At 46.9% G+C, this 18,076-nt stretch overlaps 1 protein-coding gene across 3 annotated transcripts in view; it reads left to right on the forward strand.

Annotated features, from left to right (window-relative positions):
- The window catches only part of TMC7 (transmembrane channel like 7), a 70,725-nt gene that overhangs the window by 44,185 nt on the left and 8,464 nt on the right, over positions 1 to 18,076 (forward strand). For 2 of the 3 annotated variants that reach the window (XM_074027815.1, XM_015442115.4), the window contains 8 exons: positions 749 to 896; positions 2,736 to 2,909; positions 5,758 to 5,915; positions 10,642 to 10,759; positions 11,095 to 11,192; positions 12,816 to 13,002; positions 13,855 to 13,932; positions 14,037 to 14,167. In XM_074027815.1, coding sequence (XP_073883916.1) covers positions 749 to 896; positions 2,736 to 2,909; positions 5,758 to 5,915; positions 10,642 to 10,759; positions 11,095 to 11,192; positions 12,816 to 13,002; positions 13,855 to 13,932; positions 14,037 to 14,167 — 1,092 coding nt within the window. The remainder of the gene's footprint in view (positions 1 to 748; positions 897 to 2,735; positions 2,910 to 5,757; positions 5,916 to 10,641; positions 10,760 to 11,094; positions 11,193 to 12,815; positions 13,003 to 13,854; positions 13,933 to 14,036; positions 14,168 to 18,076) is intronic. The other variant, XM_045382899.3, reaches the window with a different exon arrangement.

The raw sequence follows: 18,076 nt of genomic DNA on the forward strand, positions 1-18,076 counted from the left end.
AACAAACTGAGGACTCCTAGAGTGGAGAGGGAGAGAGGGAGGCAGGGATTGAAGAACTGTTGGATGTTATGCTCAGTACCTGGACGACGGGATCATTTCTACCCCAAATCTTAGCATCATGCAGTATTACCAAGGTTACAAACCTGCACATGTACTCCTGAATCTAAAATAAAAGTTGGGTAAAAAAGTATGGATTTTATTCTAGCTGTGTTTGAAGCAATTAGATGGGTAAAGGAAAGGATCAACAATGAGATACCTTGTCAGCTGCCACATATATTTAGAACGGCCCCAAACTTGGGCCGGGCGCGGTGGCTCAAGCCTGTAATCCCAGCACTTTGGGAGGCCGAGACGGGCGGATCACGAGGCCAGGAGATCGAGAAACGATCCCGGCTAACACGGTGAAACCCCGTCTCTACTAAAAAATACAAAAAACTAGCCGGGCGAGGTGGCGGGCGCCTGTAGTCCCAGCTACTCGGGAGGCTGAGGCAGGAGAACGGCGTAAACCCGGGAGGCGGAGCTTGCAGTGAGCTGAGATCCGGCCACTGCACTCCAGCCTGGGCGACAGAGCGAGGCTCCGTCTCAAAAAAAAAAAAAAAAAAAAAAAAAAAGAATGGCCCCAAACTTGACCATGTCGCAATGGGCTGAAAATGCAGCTATGTCTCACTTTTTAAGTTTCAGACACAGCCAGTTCAGGGGACTCTCTTTTGCTGTTGTTTCTATAAGAAGGATGATTGTGTTTTGGGGTCAGGTCGGTGGAAGGATTCAAAATCAACCTGATTCGGAGTGAGGAGCACTTTCAGAGTTACTGCAACAAGATCTTCGCCGGCTGGGACTTCTGCATCACTAACCGCAGCATGGCGGATCTGAAGCACAGCAGCTTGCGGTATGAGCTCCGAGTGAGTGCTCCTGGGTTTTCCCGTGGTGGGGTCCTCACCAGCAAGGTCCTGCCTTTGGAGCCTGAGTTTTCAGCTTTCAGAGAATCAGGGGTGGGGGACAGGTTGTCCCTGGTGCTTAGCAAGTTACCCCTCTATAGCTTTCAAGAACTTTTCACAGCAAACACGTTACTAGGGTTGATTACCTTAGACCTGAATAGGAGCTCTGGTGAACTGGAACTGGGAAGTGGGGTGGGGACGCAGTGGCTGGAAGGAGGTGATGTCTTTCCCCAGACCCTACTACTTTACACTGTTATTTTTCCACGTGAGGAGGACCTGTCATAAACACTGCTTATACCAGGAGAAATGGGAGTAAGGAGGGAATGTTATGACCATAGTGTGGGATGGAGAGTATATGAAAAAGTACAGACCGGGCGCGGTGGTTCATGCCTGTAATCCCAGCACTTTGGGGGGCTGAGGCAGGCAGATCACGAGGTCAGGAGATCGAGACCATCCTGGCTAACATGGTGAAACCCCATCTCTACTAAAAATACAAAAAATTAGCCAGGCATGGTGGCACATGCCTGTAGTCTCAGCTACTCGGGAGTCTGAGGCAGGAGAATTGCTTGAACCCGGGAGGTGGAGATTGCAGTGAGCCGAGATTGCACCACTGCATTCCAGCCTAGGTGACACAGCAAGACTCTGTCTCAAAAAAAAAAAAGTACACAAGAGTTTCCAAATGAATAACGAGAGAAAGGAGTAAAGACTAGCATGTTAATAAACCCATCAAAGCAAATAAATCAAAAGCATAATAAAATGGAAGGAATCAAATCAAATCTATTATTTCTTACACTAAATACAAACAGATTAAATTCTCCTAATAAAAGCAGAGACTACTAGATTGTGTAAAAGAAAAAATAACAACACCTCACCTGTATGCTGTTTGAAGAAATGACACATACTATATTTAAGTAATATCATGATAGTTTATAGTTCTGTTTTCACATTTATTGCAAAGCCCAATTGCAGTCTTAAATAGGTTCTACCTTTACTTAAGCCTTTAGTAGACATAAAAAATAGTTGGGCTAGGCCAGGCGCAGAGCTTCATGCCTGTAATACAGCACTTTGGGAGGCTGAGGCAGGTCAAGGTCAGGAGATTGAGACCATCCTGGCCAATATGGTGAAACCCTGTCTCTACTAAAATTACAAAAATTAGCTGGGCATGGTGGTGCATGCCTGTAATCCTAGCTACTCGGGAGGCTGAGGCAGGAGAATGACTTGAACCAGGGAGTCAGAGGTTGCAGTGAGCTGAGATTGGACCACTGTACTCCAGCCTGGCAACAGAGCGAGACTCCATCTCAAAAAAAAAGAAAAAAAGTAGTTAGGCTAAGTCTAGGATGGTATCTTGTGGGAGATGAATATTTAAAAGAAGTTTTTGTTGTTGTTGTTGTTGTTGTTTTTTGTTTTTGTTTTTTCCTGAGATAGCATTTCACTCTGTCACCCAGGCTGGAGTATAGTGACATGATCATACATCACTGTAGACTTGAACTCCCAGGCTCAAGCAATCTTCCACATCAGCGTCCCGAGTAGCAGGGACTACAGGCATTCATCACCACACCCAGCTAAATCTTCTGGGCTTTCTTGTAGAGATGGAGTCTCCCTATGTTGCCAGGGTTGGTCTTGAACTCCTGGGCTCAAGTGATCCTCCTACCTTGGCCTCCCACAGTGCTAGGGTTACAGGAGTGAGCCACCACGCCTGGCTAGAACTCTTAAAGATGGGTGGGGAGAGAGTGACGAATCAGTTTCTATCCCTGAGTATCTCTTCATCCCACTGCTCACAAATGAATTTTCTTTTATCTTCAGGCAGATCTGGAGGAAGAAAGAATACGGCAGAAAATAGCAGAAAGGACCTCAGAAGAAACAATACGCATTTACTCTTTGAGACTGTTTTTGAACTGTATTGTTCTGGCTGTTTTAGGGGCATGCTTTTATGCAATATATGTAGCAACTGTCTTCTCTCAAGAGCACATGAAAAAGGTAAGTTAACTTGAACTCTGGCTGGACATTATGCCTAGTGCACTGAAAACCTGTGAGGTAGGTACCATTGTCATTTCTGTTTTACATATGGAGATACAAGTTTGGCTAATACGATCAAGACCTGAAAATCAGAGTGATCAGTTTCCACTTTTTTTTTTTGAGACGGAGTTTTGCTCTTGTTGCCCAGGCTGGAGCACAATGGCGTTGTCTTGGCTCACTGCAGCCTCCGCCTCCCAGGTTCAAACGATTCTCCTGCCTCAGCCTCCTTAGTAGCTGGGATTATAGGCATGTGCCACCATGCCCGGCTAGTTTTGTGTTTTTATTAGAGATGGGATTTCTCCATGTTGATCAGGCTGGTCTTGAACTTCCAACCTCAGGTGATCTGCCCTCCTCCGCCTCCCAAAGTGCTGGGATTACAGATGTGAGCCACTGTACCCTGCCCAGTTTTCACTTTTAAGAGAATTTTTTTTTTGTTTTTGTTGTTGAGACAGAGTCTCACTCTGTCGCTCAGGCTGAAGTGTGGTGGTGTGATCTCAGCTCACTGTAACCTCCACCTCCCAGGTTCAAGTGATTCTCGTGCCTCAGCCTCCCTAGTAGCTGGCATTACAGGGATACGCCACCACACCCAGCTAATTTTTGTATTTTTAGCAGAGACGGGTTTTCACCATGTTGGCCAGGCTGGTCTCGAACTCCTGACCTCAAGAGATCCACCCACCTTGGCCTCCCAAAGTGCTGGGATTGCAGGTGTGAGCCACCGCACCTGGCTTTAGAGAAATTTTTTTTTTTTTTTTTTTTTTTTTTTGAGACGGAGTCTCGCTCTGTCGCCCAGGCTGGAGTGCAGTGGCCGAATCTCAGCTCACTGCAAGCTCCGCCTCCCGGGTTCACGCCATTCTCCTGCCTCAGCCTCCCGAGTAGCTAGGACTACAGGCACCCGCCACCTCGCCCGGCTAGTTTTTTGTATTTTTTAGTAGAGACGGGATTTCACCGTGTTAGCCGGGTGGTCTCGATCTCCTGACCTCGTGATCTGCCCATCTCGGCCTCCCAAAGTGCTGGGATTACAGGCTTGAGCCACTGCACCTGGCCGAGAAATTTTTAAAAGCGTCTAAAGTGTAGTGTTTGAGATCCTTACTACTCCTGGAATTTGCAATATGCAAAACTAGGCTGGACTAGGGTTTTATCCCTGACTGTTATTTATGAACTAAGGCCTTAGTTTACCTAAAATAGCAGTGGTTTTAAAAATCCAAGTTTGTCTAGTGGCTCTGCTTTATGAAATCAATCATCGGGGGTCCAGGTTCCATTCATCTTGTGGCTCTGCCCTCCCTAGGATATGGTTTTCTTTTCTTCTTTCTTTTTTTTTTGAGACAGAGTCTCGTTCTGTCACCCAGACTGGAGTACAGTGGCGCAGTCTCGGCTCACTGCAACCTCCACCTCCCGGGTTTAAGTAATTCTCCTGTCTCAGCCTCCCAAGTAGCTGTGATTATAGGCACCCGCCACCACACCTGGCTAATTTTTGTATTTTTTGTAGAGACAGGGTTTCACCAGGTTGGCCAGGCTGCTCTCGAACTTCTGACCTCAAGTGATCCACCTCCCTCAGCCTCCCAGAGTGCTGGGATTACAGGCATGAGCCATTGTGCCTGGCTGAGTATGGTCTTCTGTATGGTACAAGATAGCTCACCACCATGGCCACATTCTAGCCAAGGGGAAGGAGAAGAAGGGGCTAAGGAGGGCGCATTTCTTCCTTTAAAGGGCATGACCTGGGGGTTACACTAAAAACTTCCACTCATATCCCCTTGGCCAGAATTTAGTCACATGGTAGTACCTAGCTACAAGGGAGGCTAGGAAATTTACTTTTTATTGCAGATAGCTATATATTGTCTAAGTAGTCTGTTACTGTGAAAGCAGGGAATTGCTATTTCAATTTCAAATCAATCAATCCTACACCCTTGAAGATACTTTAAATTGCCCATTTATACAGAACTCACGAGTCTTCTTTTTGTTTTTTGTTTTTTTTTTGAGACGGAGTCTTGCTTGTCGCCCAGGCCTGAGTGCAGTGGCGCGATCTCGGCTCACTGCAAGCTCTGCCTCCTGGGTTCAAGCGATTCTCCTGCCTCAGCCTCCCAAGTAGCTGGGACTACAGGTGCCCGCCACTACGCCCGGCTAATTTTTTATGTTTTTCGTAGAGACGGGGTTTCACCGTGTTAGCCAGGATGGTCTCGATATCCTGACCTCGTGATCCATCCGCCTCGGCCTCCCAAAGTGCTGGGATTACAGGCGTGAGCCACCGCGCCCGGCCTCACGGGTCTTCTTATACAACCCCTTAATCAATCCAGTAGAGCTTGGTTTTCTTCCCACACAGTACTAGATACCTCTTTTTGAACATCTGAAGAAGAAGATGGCGGCTGGGCGCGGTGGCTCATGCCTGTAATCCTAGCACTTTGGGAGGCCAAAGCAGGTGGATCACATGAGGTCAGGAGTTTGAGACCAGCCTGACCAACATGGTGAAACCCTGACTTTACTAAAAATACAAGAATTAGCCTGGCATGGTGGCGGGTGCCTGTAGTCCCAGCTCCTCGGGAGGCTGAGGCAGGAGAATCGCTTGAACCTGGGAGACGGAGGTTGCAGTGAGCAGAGATCATGTCCCTGCACTCCAGCTTGGGCGACAAAGGGAGACTCCATCTCAAAAAAAAAAAAAAAGAAAAAAAAAAGGAAGGACATGACTTACAGGCCATGTTGAATGACAAATATGTTTCATTTGCCAACACCCATAGTTGAGTTCTTTTCTGTTGTATCTATTTGTGGTGTAACTTCCTTATATACTCCTGACTAATAAGTTTTGTTATTCTCCTAGGAAATCGACAAGATGGTTTTTGGAGAGAACCTCTTGATATTGTATCTACCGTCTATTGTGATCACGCTGGCCAATTTTATCACCCCAATGATCTTTGCCAAGATCATCCGCTATGAGGATTATTCCCCAGGCTTTGAGATCCGGCTGACAATCCTTAGGTAATGCCTACCATGAAGATGGCAGGCATGTCAAGCCAATCACCACCTGCCCTCTCTTGCCCATGGCAGACATCGCTAATCAATTGTGGTGCATTTTCCTGCTGAGCCAAGAGTCCTCCTCAACCTTCAGACAGCCCCCATGAATGAATCAGAATTTGTACATATGGTGAAATGTCTTTGATTTGAGAGTCTACTCCTTGATATTATGTTTTTGGTCCATATAATAGCACAGGGCATAGGCTGGGACCCTAAGAGCAGGGGTTACTCTAAAACTGTCAGAAATGACAGCTATAAGGCAGAGTCCAGGGAGTTAACACAAATGAGTGGAGAAGACCAGGTGGGACTGTGCAGGACTTGAGAGTTTTCTTTCTGTTTCTCACATGCCTTAGATAGCATTTGCATGTTATATAAAACATTTTTTATTTTGAAAAAAAATTTTTGTTTTTTGAGATGGGGTCTCACTCTGTCCCCCAGGCTGAAGTGCAGTGGGGGGACAGATCATAATTCACTGCAGTCTCAAATCCTTGATCTCAAACAATCCTCCCACCTCAGCCTCCCACATAGGTGGGACCACAGACATGCACCACCACGCACAGCTAATTAAAAACAATTTTTTTTTTTTGTAGAGACAGGGTTTTGTTATGTTGCCCAGGCTGGTCTTGAATTCCTGGGCTTAAGTCACCCTCTTACCTCCACCTCCCAAATCCTGTGATTACAGGCAAGAGCCACCATGCTCGGTCTCAAAGTTTTCAAACAGAATGCATAGTGTAATGATTCCCATATGCCTTTCACTTACATTTCAGTCATTCCCAACATTTTGCTAATCTTATTTCCATCTATTCCCCGTTTCTTTGCTGGATTATTTTAAGCAAATCTCAGGCAACATGCCATTTCATCTGTAAACACTTCATTATACCTTTTTTTTTTTTTTTGAGACGGAGTCTTGCCCTTTTGCTCAGGCTGGAGTGCAGTGGTGTGATCTCGGCTCACTGCAACCTCCACCTCCCGGGTTCAAGCAATTCTCCTGCCTCAGCCTCTCGAATAGCTGGGACTACAGGCACGGGCCACTACACCTGGCTAATTTTTAAAAATATATTTTTAGTAGAGACGAGGTTTCACCATGTTGGCCAGGCTGGTCTCGAACTCCTGACCTCAGATGATCCATCCACCTTAGCCTCCCAAAGTGTTGGGATTACAGGCGTGAGCCATCGTGCCCAGCCAACTTCATTATATCTCTAAGTGATGGGAGCTTTAAACATATAACCATCATCACACCTAATAAAATCGAGTCGGTCTCCCCGGTGGGGTTGCAGATGGTTTTCCACAGTTGATTTGTTCAAAGCAGAATCCAAACATGGCCCACATGCTGTGTTTGGTTGTCATGTCTCCTAAATCTCTTGTATTCTTTTCAGAGTTTCCCCTCCCCTTTTGTTAAGCCTTTGATTTGTGGAAGAAACTGGATCTTTTCCTGTAGAATATCTCCTATTCTGGATTTCGTCCATTGTTTCTTCCTGGTGTGTTTAATTTGTTTTTCTGTGCCCATAGTTGCTGTCAATGACTGCGTAGATTCAGAGTTTTTGTTAGATTCTGTGTCAGTTTTTAGTTAAGGAAACCTCATGAGCGGTGCCATGTCCTTCCTGTTGTATCCCAGCAGAGGCACAGAGTGTGGTGTTAGTAATGAGAAGAGTGATTAGAGGGCGTGGGTTCACTTTTACCCTCATTCTTTTCTTTCCTTTTTTTTTTTTTTTGAGACTGGGTCTTGCTCTGTTGTCCAGGCTGGAGTGCAGTGGCATGATCATAGGTCACTGCAGCCTTGACCACCTGGACCCAAGTGCCTCAACCTCTCGAGTAGCTGGGACTACAGGTGCACGCCACCATGCCAAGCTGATTTTTTAATTTTTTGTGGAGACAGGATATCCTCACGTTGCCCAGGTTGTTCTCAAACTCCTGGGCTCAAGCAATCCTCGCACCTAAGCTTCCCAAAGCGTTGGGATTACAGGCTAATGAGCCACCATGCCCAGCCTCCCTTATTCTTTAATGTTTCTTTCTTTCTTTTTTTTTTTTTTTTTGAGACGGAGTCTCACTGTGTCGCCCAGGCTGGAGTGCAGTGGCACAATCATGGCTCACTGCAAGCCCCGCCTCCCAGGTTCACGCCATTCTCCTGCCTCAGCTTCCTGAGTAGCTGGGACTACAGGCACCCGCCACCGCGCCCGGCTAATTTTTTGTATTTTTTAGTAGAGACGGGGTTTCACCGTGCTAGCCAAACATTTCTATTTATTTTTGTATTACAAACCAAACAATAGAAAATTGTCTTTAAAAAAAAAAAACAAAAAAACGAGAACAAAAACTCACCGTCTCCACCCACCTCCCTTGAACCCAGTGTGTTTTTGTCCACACAGTTCCTGATGTTTGTGCCAACACTCACAGGTTTTTTTCTTCCAAAAATAGTATCATATCTCTGTGATATCTCTGCAGCATACTTTTTTTTCACTTTTCAGCACACCAGACATCCCTCGACGCTGATACAGAAAATATTCCAGGGGTTCTTTTCAGGAATGTGTCATGTCCTATAGTGTCACTATGTCATCACGGAATTAGGAGGTCCCAGCTTTCTGATCTTTTATTTCTTTTTTTGTTTTTTTTTGAGACGGAGTCTGGCTCTGTCGCCCAGGCTGGAGTGCAGTGGCCGGATCTCAGCTCACTGCAAGCTCCGCCTCCCAGGTTCACGCCATTCTCCTGCCTCAGCCTCCCGAGTAGCTGGGACTACAGGTGCCCGCCACCTCGCCCGGCTAGTTTTTTGTATTTTTTTAGTAGAAACGAGGTTTCACCGTGTTAGCCAGGATAGTCTCGATCTCCTGACCTCGTGATCCACCCGTCTCGGCCTCCCAAAGTGCTGGGATTACAGGCTTGAGCCACCGCGCCCGGCCAATCTTTTAAAAAAATTATAGTAACATATATGTAACATAAAAGTTGCCATTTTAACCATTGTCAGAATACAATTTAGTGGCATTAAATACAGCCCCAGTGTTGTGCAGCCATCACCACCATCCATCTCCAGAACCTTTTCATCAGCCCCAAAAGAAATTCTGTACCCATTTAGGGGTTTGCTTTTTTAATTAATTAATTAATTAATTAATTTCTGAGATGGAGTTTCGCTCTTGTTGCCCAGGCTGGAGTGCAATGGCGCGATCTCATCTGGGTGTGGTGGCAACCTTCGCCTCCTGGGTTGAAGCGATTCTCCTACCTCAGCCTCCTGAGTAGCTGAGATTGCAGGGATGTGCCACCATGCCTGGCTAACTTTGTGTTTGTAATAGAGATGGGGTTTCTCCATGTTGGTCAAGCTGGTTTCGAACTCCTGACCTCAGGTGATCTGTCTGCGTCTGCTTCCCAAAGTGCTGGGATTATAGGCGTGAGTCACCGCGCCGGCCTGCTTTTTTCTTTTTGAGATGGAGTCTTGCTCTATTGCCCAGGCTGGGTGTAGTGGTGTGATCTTGGCTCACTGCAACCTCCGCGCCCTAGGTTCAAGCGATTCTCCTGTCGCAGCCTCTGGAGTAGCTGGGATTACAGGCGTGGGCCACCGCGCCCAGCTAATTTTTGTGTTTTTGGTAGAGAAGGTTTCACCATGTTGACCAGGCCAGCCTTGAATTCCTGACCTTAGGTGATCCCTCTGCCTCGGCCTCTCAAAGTGCTGGGATTACAGGCGTGAGCCACCACGCCCTACATTGTTTTTTGTTGTTGGTTGTTTGTTTTTTTCTCACTCTGTCCCTGAGGCTGTAGTACAGTGGATCAATCTCGGCTCACTGCAGCCTTGTTCTCCTGGGCTCAAGCAATCCTCTTGAGTCAGTCTCCTGTGTAGCTGGGTCACCACCATACCTTGCTAATTTTTATTTTTATTTTTTTGTAGAGATGGCCAGTGGGTGGTGGTCTAACTTTGTTGCCCAGGTTGGTCTCAAACTCCAGGGCTCACGTGACCCTCCTGCCTCTACCTCCCAAAGTGCTGGGATTACACGCATGAGCCGCTATGCCTGGCTGGGGTTTTCTTTTAAGAAAGGCAGCTTTGGGCCGTCCATGGTGGCTCACACCTGTAATCCCAGCACTTTGGGAGGCTGAGACAGGTGGATTGCTTGGGGCCAGGAGTTCCAGACCACCTGGGCAACATGGTGAAACCTCATCTTTACTAAAAATAGAAAAAAAATTAGCTGGGCATGGTGGCAGACACCTGTAATCCCAGCTACTTGGGAGGGTGAGGCAGGAGAGCTGAGATCGTGCCACTGCACTCCAGCCTGGGCGACAGAACAAACACTCCATCCCCCACTGCCAAAAAAGAAAAAAAATGCTGGGCACGGGGGCTCACGCCTGTAATCCTAGCACTTTGGGAGGCTGAGGCAGGTGGATCACAAGGTCAGGAGATCAAGACCATCCTGGCTAACATGGTGAAACCCCATCTCTACTAAAAATTAAAAAAATCAGCCGGGTGTGGTGGCGGGCGCCTGTAGTCCCAGCTACTCGGGAGGGCGAGACAGGAGAATCGCTTGAACCCTGGAGGCGGAGGTTGCAGTGAGCCGAGATCGCGCCACTGCACTCCAGCTTGGGCGACAGAGCGACACTCGGTCTCAAAAAAAAGAAAAAGAAAAAAAAAGGCAACTTCTACATTCCCTAGCCACAGTTCCAAGGGACCAGCCGCCCTGAGGGCCTCATCTTCCCATCCTCTCTCCTCTTTCCAAAGGTGTGTCTTCATGCGGCTGGCCACCATATGTGTCCTGGTGTTCACGCTGGGCTCTAAGATCACATCCTGTGATGATGACACATGCGACCTCTGCGGCTACAACCAGAAACTCTACCCGGTGAGTTGCGGGGCGGGGGCGTGGCTGGGTCCTTCCGGAATACAGTGTCATGGTCAAGAGAACAGCGGTTGAAGTCATGGGTTTGAACTGCAGTTGCTTCGCTTTCTAGTTCTAGTGATGAGACAGAGTGTGGCCCCTTGTCAAGTCCAACACCAGGCACTTCTGAGGGCTTGGAAACCAAAGTCTGTGCTGAGGCTCAGAGTTTGCCTCAGCTGATGCCCTCGCTGGAGCCACAGGATCTGGAGTTGGAAAGGGAATTAGAAGGTGTCTTGGGAGCCTGGCTTTCTCTGCCTCAGCTAGGGTCTTTCAGTTTCCCTCACTCTCTTTGGTTTCAGTGCTGGGAGACCCAAGTTGGTCAGGAAATGTACAAGCTGATGATCTTCGACTTCATCATCATCTTGGCTGTGACACTCTTCGTGGATTTTCCTAGAAAGTAAGTGTGAGGGGTGCCCTTATTATCCCCCCCCACCACACACACACACACACACACACACACACACACACACACAACTGGAGGGTCCCATTGCAGCTGCATTCCAGAAGCTGCTGGATGACTCTATAGCCCTGGAAATCTGACAACTGGTAACTTTTTTTTTTTTTTTTTTGAGGCAGGGTCTTGCTCTGTCACCCAGGCTGGAGTACAGTGGCGCAATCTCAGCTCACTGCAGCCTCTGCCTCCTGGGTTCAAGCAATTCTGCTGTCTCAGCCTCCTGAGTAGCTGGGACTACAGGCGCCCGCCAGCACACCTGGCTAATTTTTTGTATTTTTAGTAGAGACAGGGTTTCACCATGTTAGCCAGGATGGTCTTGATATCCTGACCTCGTGATTCACCTGCCTCTGCCTTCCAAAGTGCTAGGATTAGAGGCATGAGCCACCATGCCAGGCCAAGTTTTAAATTTTTTATAGAGAGGGGCTCTTGCTATGTTGCCCAGGCTGGTCTCAAACTGGCCTCAAATGATTCTCCTGCCTCAGTCTTCCAAAGTGCTGGGATTACAGGTTTGAACCATTGTGTCTGTTCATAACTGGAAACTTTCAAGTAGCTCCAGGCTGTTGACCTCAGCATGCATTAGTTGCTAATCTAAAGGCAGCATGAAGAGCAGAAATGGGGTCACTTTCCATGAGGTTTTGCTGGGGATGGCCTTCTGCCATCAGCACAAAAGGTGCAGACTCTCCAGGCGGCAATGGACGCCCGTGTCCTGATCTGGGTTCAAGCTGCCGCCCTGCCCCTTGCTAGTCATGTGACTTTGGGCAAGTTATTTAAGCTCTGTGCCTATTTTCTCACCTGTAAAATGGGGATAGTAGAAGTACCCACCCAGTAACTTTGTGGTGAGGAGTAAATGGGGTAAGTAATGCAGATGAAAGCACTGAGAACACTCCACAGTACAGAACTCAACAAAATGTAAGCTACCACCAGCATGATTATCATAAACTGTGTTGTCATTTCTGTTATTATTCTCTGTTCACTTAACCACTCTTTACCCATGTATGCAGATAATCTAGGCAGAGGCCAGAGGTCTAGTGAGTCCTTAAAAATAAATATGGAAGCCTGGGCACAGTGGCTTACACCCATAATCCTAGCACTGGTGAGGCCAAGGAAGGAGGATCACTTGAGGCCAGGAGTTTGAGACCTGCCCGGGCAAAATAAGTGAGACCCTGTCCCTACAAGAAACAAAAATTAGCCAGGTAGCCAAGCATGCACATGTAGTCTCAGCCACTTGGGAGGCTGAGGCAGGAGGATCGCTTGAGGCTTGGAGGTTGAGGGTACAGTGAGCTATGATTGCACCACTGCACTCCAGACTGGGTGACAGTGAGACCTTGTCTCGGGAAAAAAAAAAAAAAAAAGTCAAGGATCGTATCAATTTGAGTGCCGAACTGTAGATCTGAGACTTGGAACCTGATCTTAATGATTCCTGAGTTCATTATATTCTGCATCTTTAAGACATATGACTAACCAGTGTCCATGAGAAATATGCATGGAAATAGTCCTGATCTTTGTGATATGGTTCTGTGGCCTTGGCAGACACCAGTAGCCCAAGTGAGAATTGTCTGTTTCCAGGCTCCTGGTGACCTACTGTTCCTCTTGGAAGCTGATTCAGTGCTGGGGTCAGCAGGAGTTTGCCATTCCTGATAACGTCCTGGGGATAGTTTATGGGCAAACCATCTGCTGGATCGGGGCCTTTTTCTCACCCCTTCTCCCTGCAATTGCAACCTTGAAATTCATTATCATCTTCTATGTGAAAGAGGTAAGGAGCCGGTGGGAATGGGGGCTCATATGCTGGGCCATTTTCGACCTTCCAGGGCACCAATATGTCTGGAGCTCACCTTATATCCTATGAGACATGTCAAAATTACATCCTTTATTTAAAATATACGTTTATTCTAGAAAAATATGCTTTTTTTTTGAGATGGAGTCTCACTCTGTTACCCAGGCTGGAATGTAGTGGCGTGATCTCGGCTCACTGCATCCTCCCCCTCCTGAGTTCAAGTGATTCTCCTGCCCCAGCCTCCTGAGTAGCTGGGACTACAGGAGCCTGCCACTGTGCCTGGCTAATTTTTGTGTTTTTAGTAGAGATGGGGTTTCACCATTTTGGCCAGGCTGGTCTTGAACTCCTGACCTCGTGATCCAACCGCCTTGGCCTCCCAAAATGCTGGGATTACAGGCGTGAGCCACCGCGCCCAGCCTACTCTTGATGAATTTTTGTGTTTTTATAATTTTGAGAGTTTTGTTAAGAATTGTTTTGTTGGCCGGGCGCCGTGGCTCAAGCCTGTAATCCCAGCACTTTGGGAGGCCGAGACGGGCAGATCACGAGGTCAGGAGATCGAGACCATCCTGGCTAACACGGTGAAACCCCGTCTCTACTAAAAATACAAAAAATTAGCCGAGCATGGTGGCGGGAGCCTGTGGTCCCAGCTACTCGGGAGGCTGAGGCAGGAGAGTGGCGTGAACCCAGGAGGTGGAGCTTGCAGTGAGCCGAGATCGCGCCACTGCACTCCAGCCTGGGCGCTAGAGCGAGACTCCGTCTCAAAGAAAGAAAGAAACAAACAAAACATCCACATACCTGTGTTTTGGCCCATTTCTCCTTCTATTTCATCAGCATGAATTCCCCAAAGTTTGGAGTCTGGATGAAACCTTTTTCATTTTGATCTGTATTGCTGGACTACCCTCTGGAAAGGTTAGAGTGATTAACATTCCCACTGTAATGCAGGAATGAGCTTATTTATCCTTATAGAAGCTGTACTCATTGATCTTAATTTTTCTTTGTTTTTCTCCTTGTAGTGGAGTCTGCTTTATACCTGCAGACCCTCCCCCAGGCCGTTCAGAGCATCCAATTCTAATTTCTTCTTCCTGTTGGTGTTGTTGATCGGGCTGTGTTTGGCAATCATACCTCTGACAATCAGCATATCACGGTAAATGTGACGTTGTTTTCTAGAACATTTCATTGCTTCTTGATCTGTTCCTCTTTTATGTAAAAGGATCCATCACATCACTTTTTTTTTTTTTTTTTTTGAGACAGAGTCTTGCTCTGTCACCCAGGCTGGAGTGCGGTGGCGCAATCTTGGTTCACTGCAACCTCCATCTCCCAGGTTCAAACAGCCTCCTGAGTAGCTGGGACTACAGGTGTGTGCCACTATGCCTGGCTGATTTTTATATTTTTAGTAGAGACAGGGTTTCGCCATGTTGGCCAGGCTGGTCTGAACTCCTGACCTCGGGTGATCTGCCCGCCTTGGCCTCCCAAAGTGCTGGGATTACAGGTGTGAGCCACCATGGCTTTATTGGCTTTTCTCATGGTGTTCTACACACACAGGCTGTCAAGACTTCCAAGGCTCAAGCGATCTTCTTGCCTCAGCCTCCTGAGTAGCTGAGACTACAGGTGCGCACCACCACGCCTGGCTAATTATTTAAATTTTATTATTTTTCTGTAGAGACGAGGCCTCACTATGTTGCCCACGCTGATCTCAGACTCCTGAGCTCAATTGATCCTTTTGCTTCGGCCTTCTAAAGTATTGGGATTACAGGCATGAGCCACCACACCAGGCCGAATTTTGTTTCTTCATCTTTATTTTTTACTTATTTTTTTTTTTTGAGATGGAGTCTCGCTCTGTCGCCCAGGCTGGAGTGCAGTGGCCGGATCTCGGCTCACTGCAAGCTCCGCCTCCCGGGTTTACGCCATTCTCCTGCCTCAGCCTCCCGAGTAGCTGGGACTACAGGCGCCAGCCACCTCGCCCGGCTAGTTTTTTGTATTTTTTAGTAGAGACGGGGTTTCACCGTGTTAGCCAGGATGGTCTCGAACTCCTGACCTCGTGATCCGCCCGTCTCGGCCTCCCAAAGTGCTAGGATTACAGGCTTGAGCCACCGCGCCCGGCCTGTTTCTTCATCTTTAAATTAAAAGCCTGGACAGGTGCGGTGGCTCACACCTGTAATCCAGCACTTTGGGAGGCCAAGGTGGGGCAGGGGGATCGCTTGAGCCAAGGAGTTCAAGACCAGCCCTGGCAACATAGCAAGACCTCGTCTCAAATTAAAAACAAAAAACAAGCAAATAAACAGACAAACAAAAAAGGAAAAGCCTGGAACTTTGAGTCCCTCTCTCAGATTTTGTTCTTTTTTTTAATGAGATGCAGTCTTACTCTGTTGCCCAGGATAGAGTACAGTGCTGTGATCTTGGCTTCCTGCAACCTCTGCCTCCCAGGTTGAAGCAATTCTACTGCCTCAGCCTCCCAACTAGCTGGGATTACAGGCGCCTGCCACTACACCCAGCTAATTTTTGTATTTTTAGTAGAGATGGGGTATCACCACGTTGGCCAGGCTGGTCTTGAACTCCTTATCTCAAGTGATCTGCGCATGTCGGCCTCCCAAAGTGCTGGGATTACAGGCGTGAGCCACTGTGCTTGGTGGCTCTTTTTTTTTTTTTTTTTTTTGAGACGGAGTCTCGCTCTGCCGCCCAGGCTGGAGTGCAGTGGCCGGATCTCAGCTCACTGCAAGCTCTGCCTCCCGGGTTCACGCCATTCTCCTGCCTCAGCCTCCCGAGTAGTTGGGACTACAGGCGCCCGCCACCGCGCCCGGCTAGTTTTTTGTATTTTTTAGTAGAGACGGGGTTTCACCGTGTTAGCCAGGATGGTCTCGAACTCCTGACCTCGTGATCCGCCCGTCTCGGCCTCCCAAAGTGCTGGGATTACAGGCTTGAGCCACCGCGCCCGGCCAGGTGGCTCTTTTTTAACAATTTGATTCTGTATGTGTTTTGTTGCTTTTTATTGTTACGGTAATGTATGTTATATAAACAATTCAAGCAGTACCGAAGGGTGTAAATTGAAGAGAAAAAAATTGCTCCTTAACTTCACCTCTTATTTTCACTCTCCATAGGTGACGTAATGACATTTTCTTATGAATATTTCTGGAAATTATTTATGAAAAGCAATTATTTATTTTTTCAGAAAAAAATGAGATAATAGTATAATCCTGTTTGGTAACTTATTTTTTCATTTAATATTTTTTCTTTTTTTTTTGTTTTCCTTTTTTTTCCACTTAGTTTTATATTATATCCTTTCTTATGTCCATGGACATACAAAACTCTTCTTTAAAAAATATTTTTAGCTTTGATTTTTTTTTCTGTCTTTTTTTTTTTTTTTTGAGATGGGGTTTCGCTCTTGTTGCCCAGACTGAAGTGCAGTGGTGTGAGCTCTGCTCACCGCAACCTCTGCCTCTCGGGTTCAAGGGATTCTCCTGCCTCCGCCTCCCGAGTTGCTAGGATTACATGCATGTGCCACCACACCTGGCTAATTTTGTATTTTTAGTAGAGATGGGGTTTCTCCATGTTGGTCAGGCTCGTATCGAACTCCTGACCTCAGGGGATCCGCCTGCCTCGGTCTCCCAAAGTGCTGGGATTACAGATGTGAGCCACCGTGCCCGGCTTGATTTTTTAAAATAGGAAATGCATTCACATAGCACAAAATTAAAAAGATATACAAAAATGGTGAAAATTCATTTTCTCATTCCTTCTCAAGTACTTAATTTTCCTCTGAGTGATGGTCCTCTCCTCACATTTGTGTCTTTTCTTTTCTTTTTTTTTTTTTTTAAGATGCTATCTTGCTATGTTGCCCAGGCTGGTCTTGAACTCCTGAGCCCAAGTGATCCTCCCACCTCCACCTCTCAAAGTGCTGGGGTTACAGGCGTAAGCCACCGTGACTGGCCACTTTTTCTCTCTTTTTCTCTCAATGGTTCGTTAGTATTCCATCATATGAATGGCCCATAAATTGTTCATCCATTTCCTTAAACAACATTTAGGTTGTTTCCAGGAATTTATTTTTATCCCTACATAAAGGGCTGCAATGGAAAGTCTTATACACAGACCTTTGTGATGTGAATTTAGTCAGTTCTTTCCAGGTCTTAATGTTAGTGCTTTCCTATTGTAATTTTATTTTATTTTTTTCTCTCCTTTTCATTTTGAAAAATTTGAAATCCACAGAAAAGTTGAAAAACTAGCAGCAGTAAAACTCATATGCCCTTCAATTGGATGTCCCAACTGTTAACATTTTACTATGCAGTCTCCCTCAGTATCTTTCAGGCATCGATTCCATGATCTTCCCCCCAACCACATTAAAATCTTCAGATGCTCAAGTCCTTGCTATGAAATGGCATGGTAGGCCGGGCATGGTGGCTCACACCTGTAATCCCAGCACTTTGGGAGGCTGAGGCAGGCGGATCACCTGAGGTCAGGAGTTCGAGACCGGCCTGACCAACATGGAGAACCCTGTCTCTGCTAAAAATTCAAAATTAGCTGGGCGTGGTGGTGGGCGCCTGTAATCCCAGCTACTCCAGAGGCTGAGGCACGAGAATCACTTGAACCCGGGAGGCAGAGGTTGCAGTGAACCGAGATTGCACGATTGCACTCCAGCCTGAGCAACAAGAGTGAAACTCTGTCTCAGAAAAAAATTTAAAAAAAAGCATGGTATTTGCTTTGTTTTTTGTTTTTTTGGTTTTTTTTTGAGAGGGAGTCTGGCTCTGTCGCCGAGGCTGGAGTGCAGTGTTGCCATCTTGGCTCACTGCAACCTCTGCCTCCCGGGTTCAAGTGATTCTTATGCCTCAGCCTCTGGAGTAGCTGGGATTACAGGTGCGTGCCCCCACCATGCCTGGTTAATTTTTATATTTTTAGTAGAGACAGGGTTTCGCCATTTTGGCCAGGCTGGTCTCAAAACTCCCGACCTCAAGTGATCCATCTGCCTTGGCCTCCCAAAGTGCCAGGATTATAGGCACAAGCCACTATGCCTGGCTGTATTGTTGTTTTTTATTTTTCAAATTTTTTTTTTTTTTTTTTTTTTTTG

This window comes from Macaca fascicularis, chromosome 20 (assembly GCF_037993035.2).
Source record: "Macaca fascicularis isolate 582-1 chromosome 20, T2T-MFA8v1.1".
Taxonomy (NCBI): Eukaryota; Metazoa; Chordata; class Mammalia; order Primates; family Cercopithecidae; genus Macaca; species Macaca fascicularis.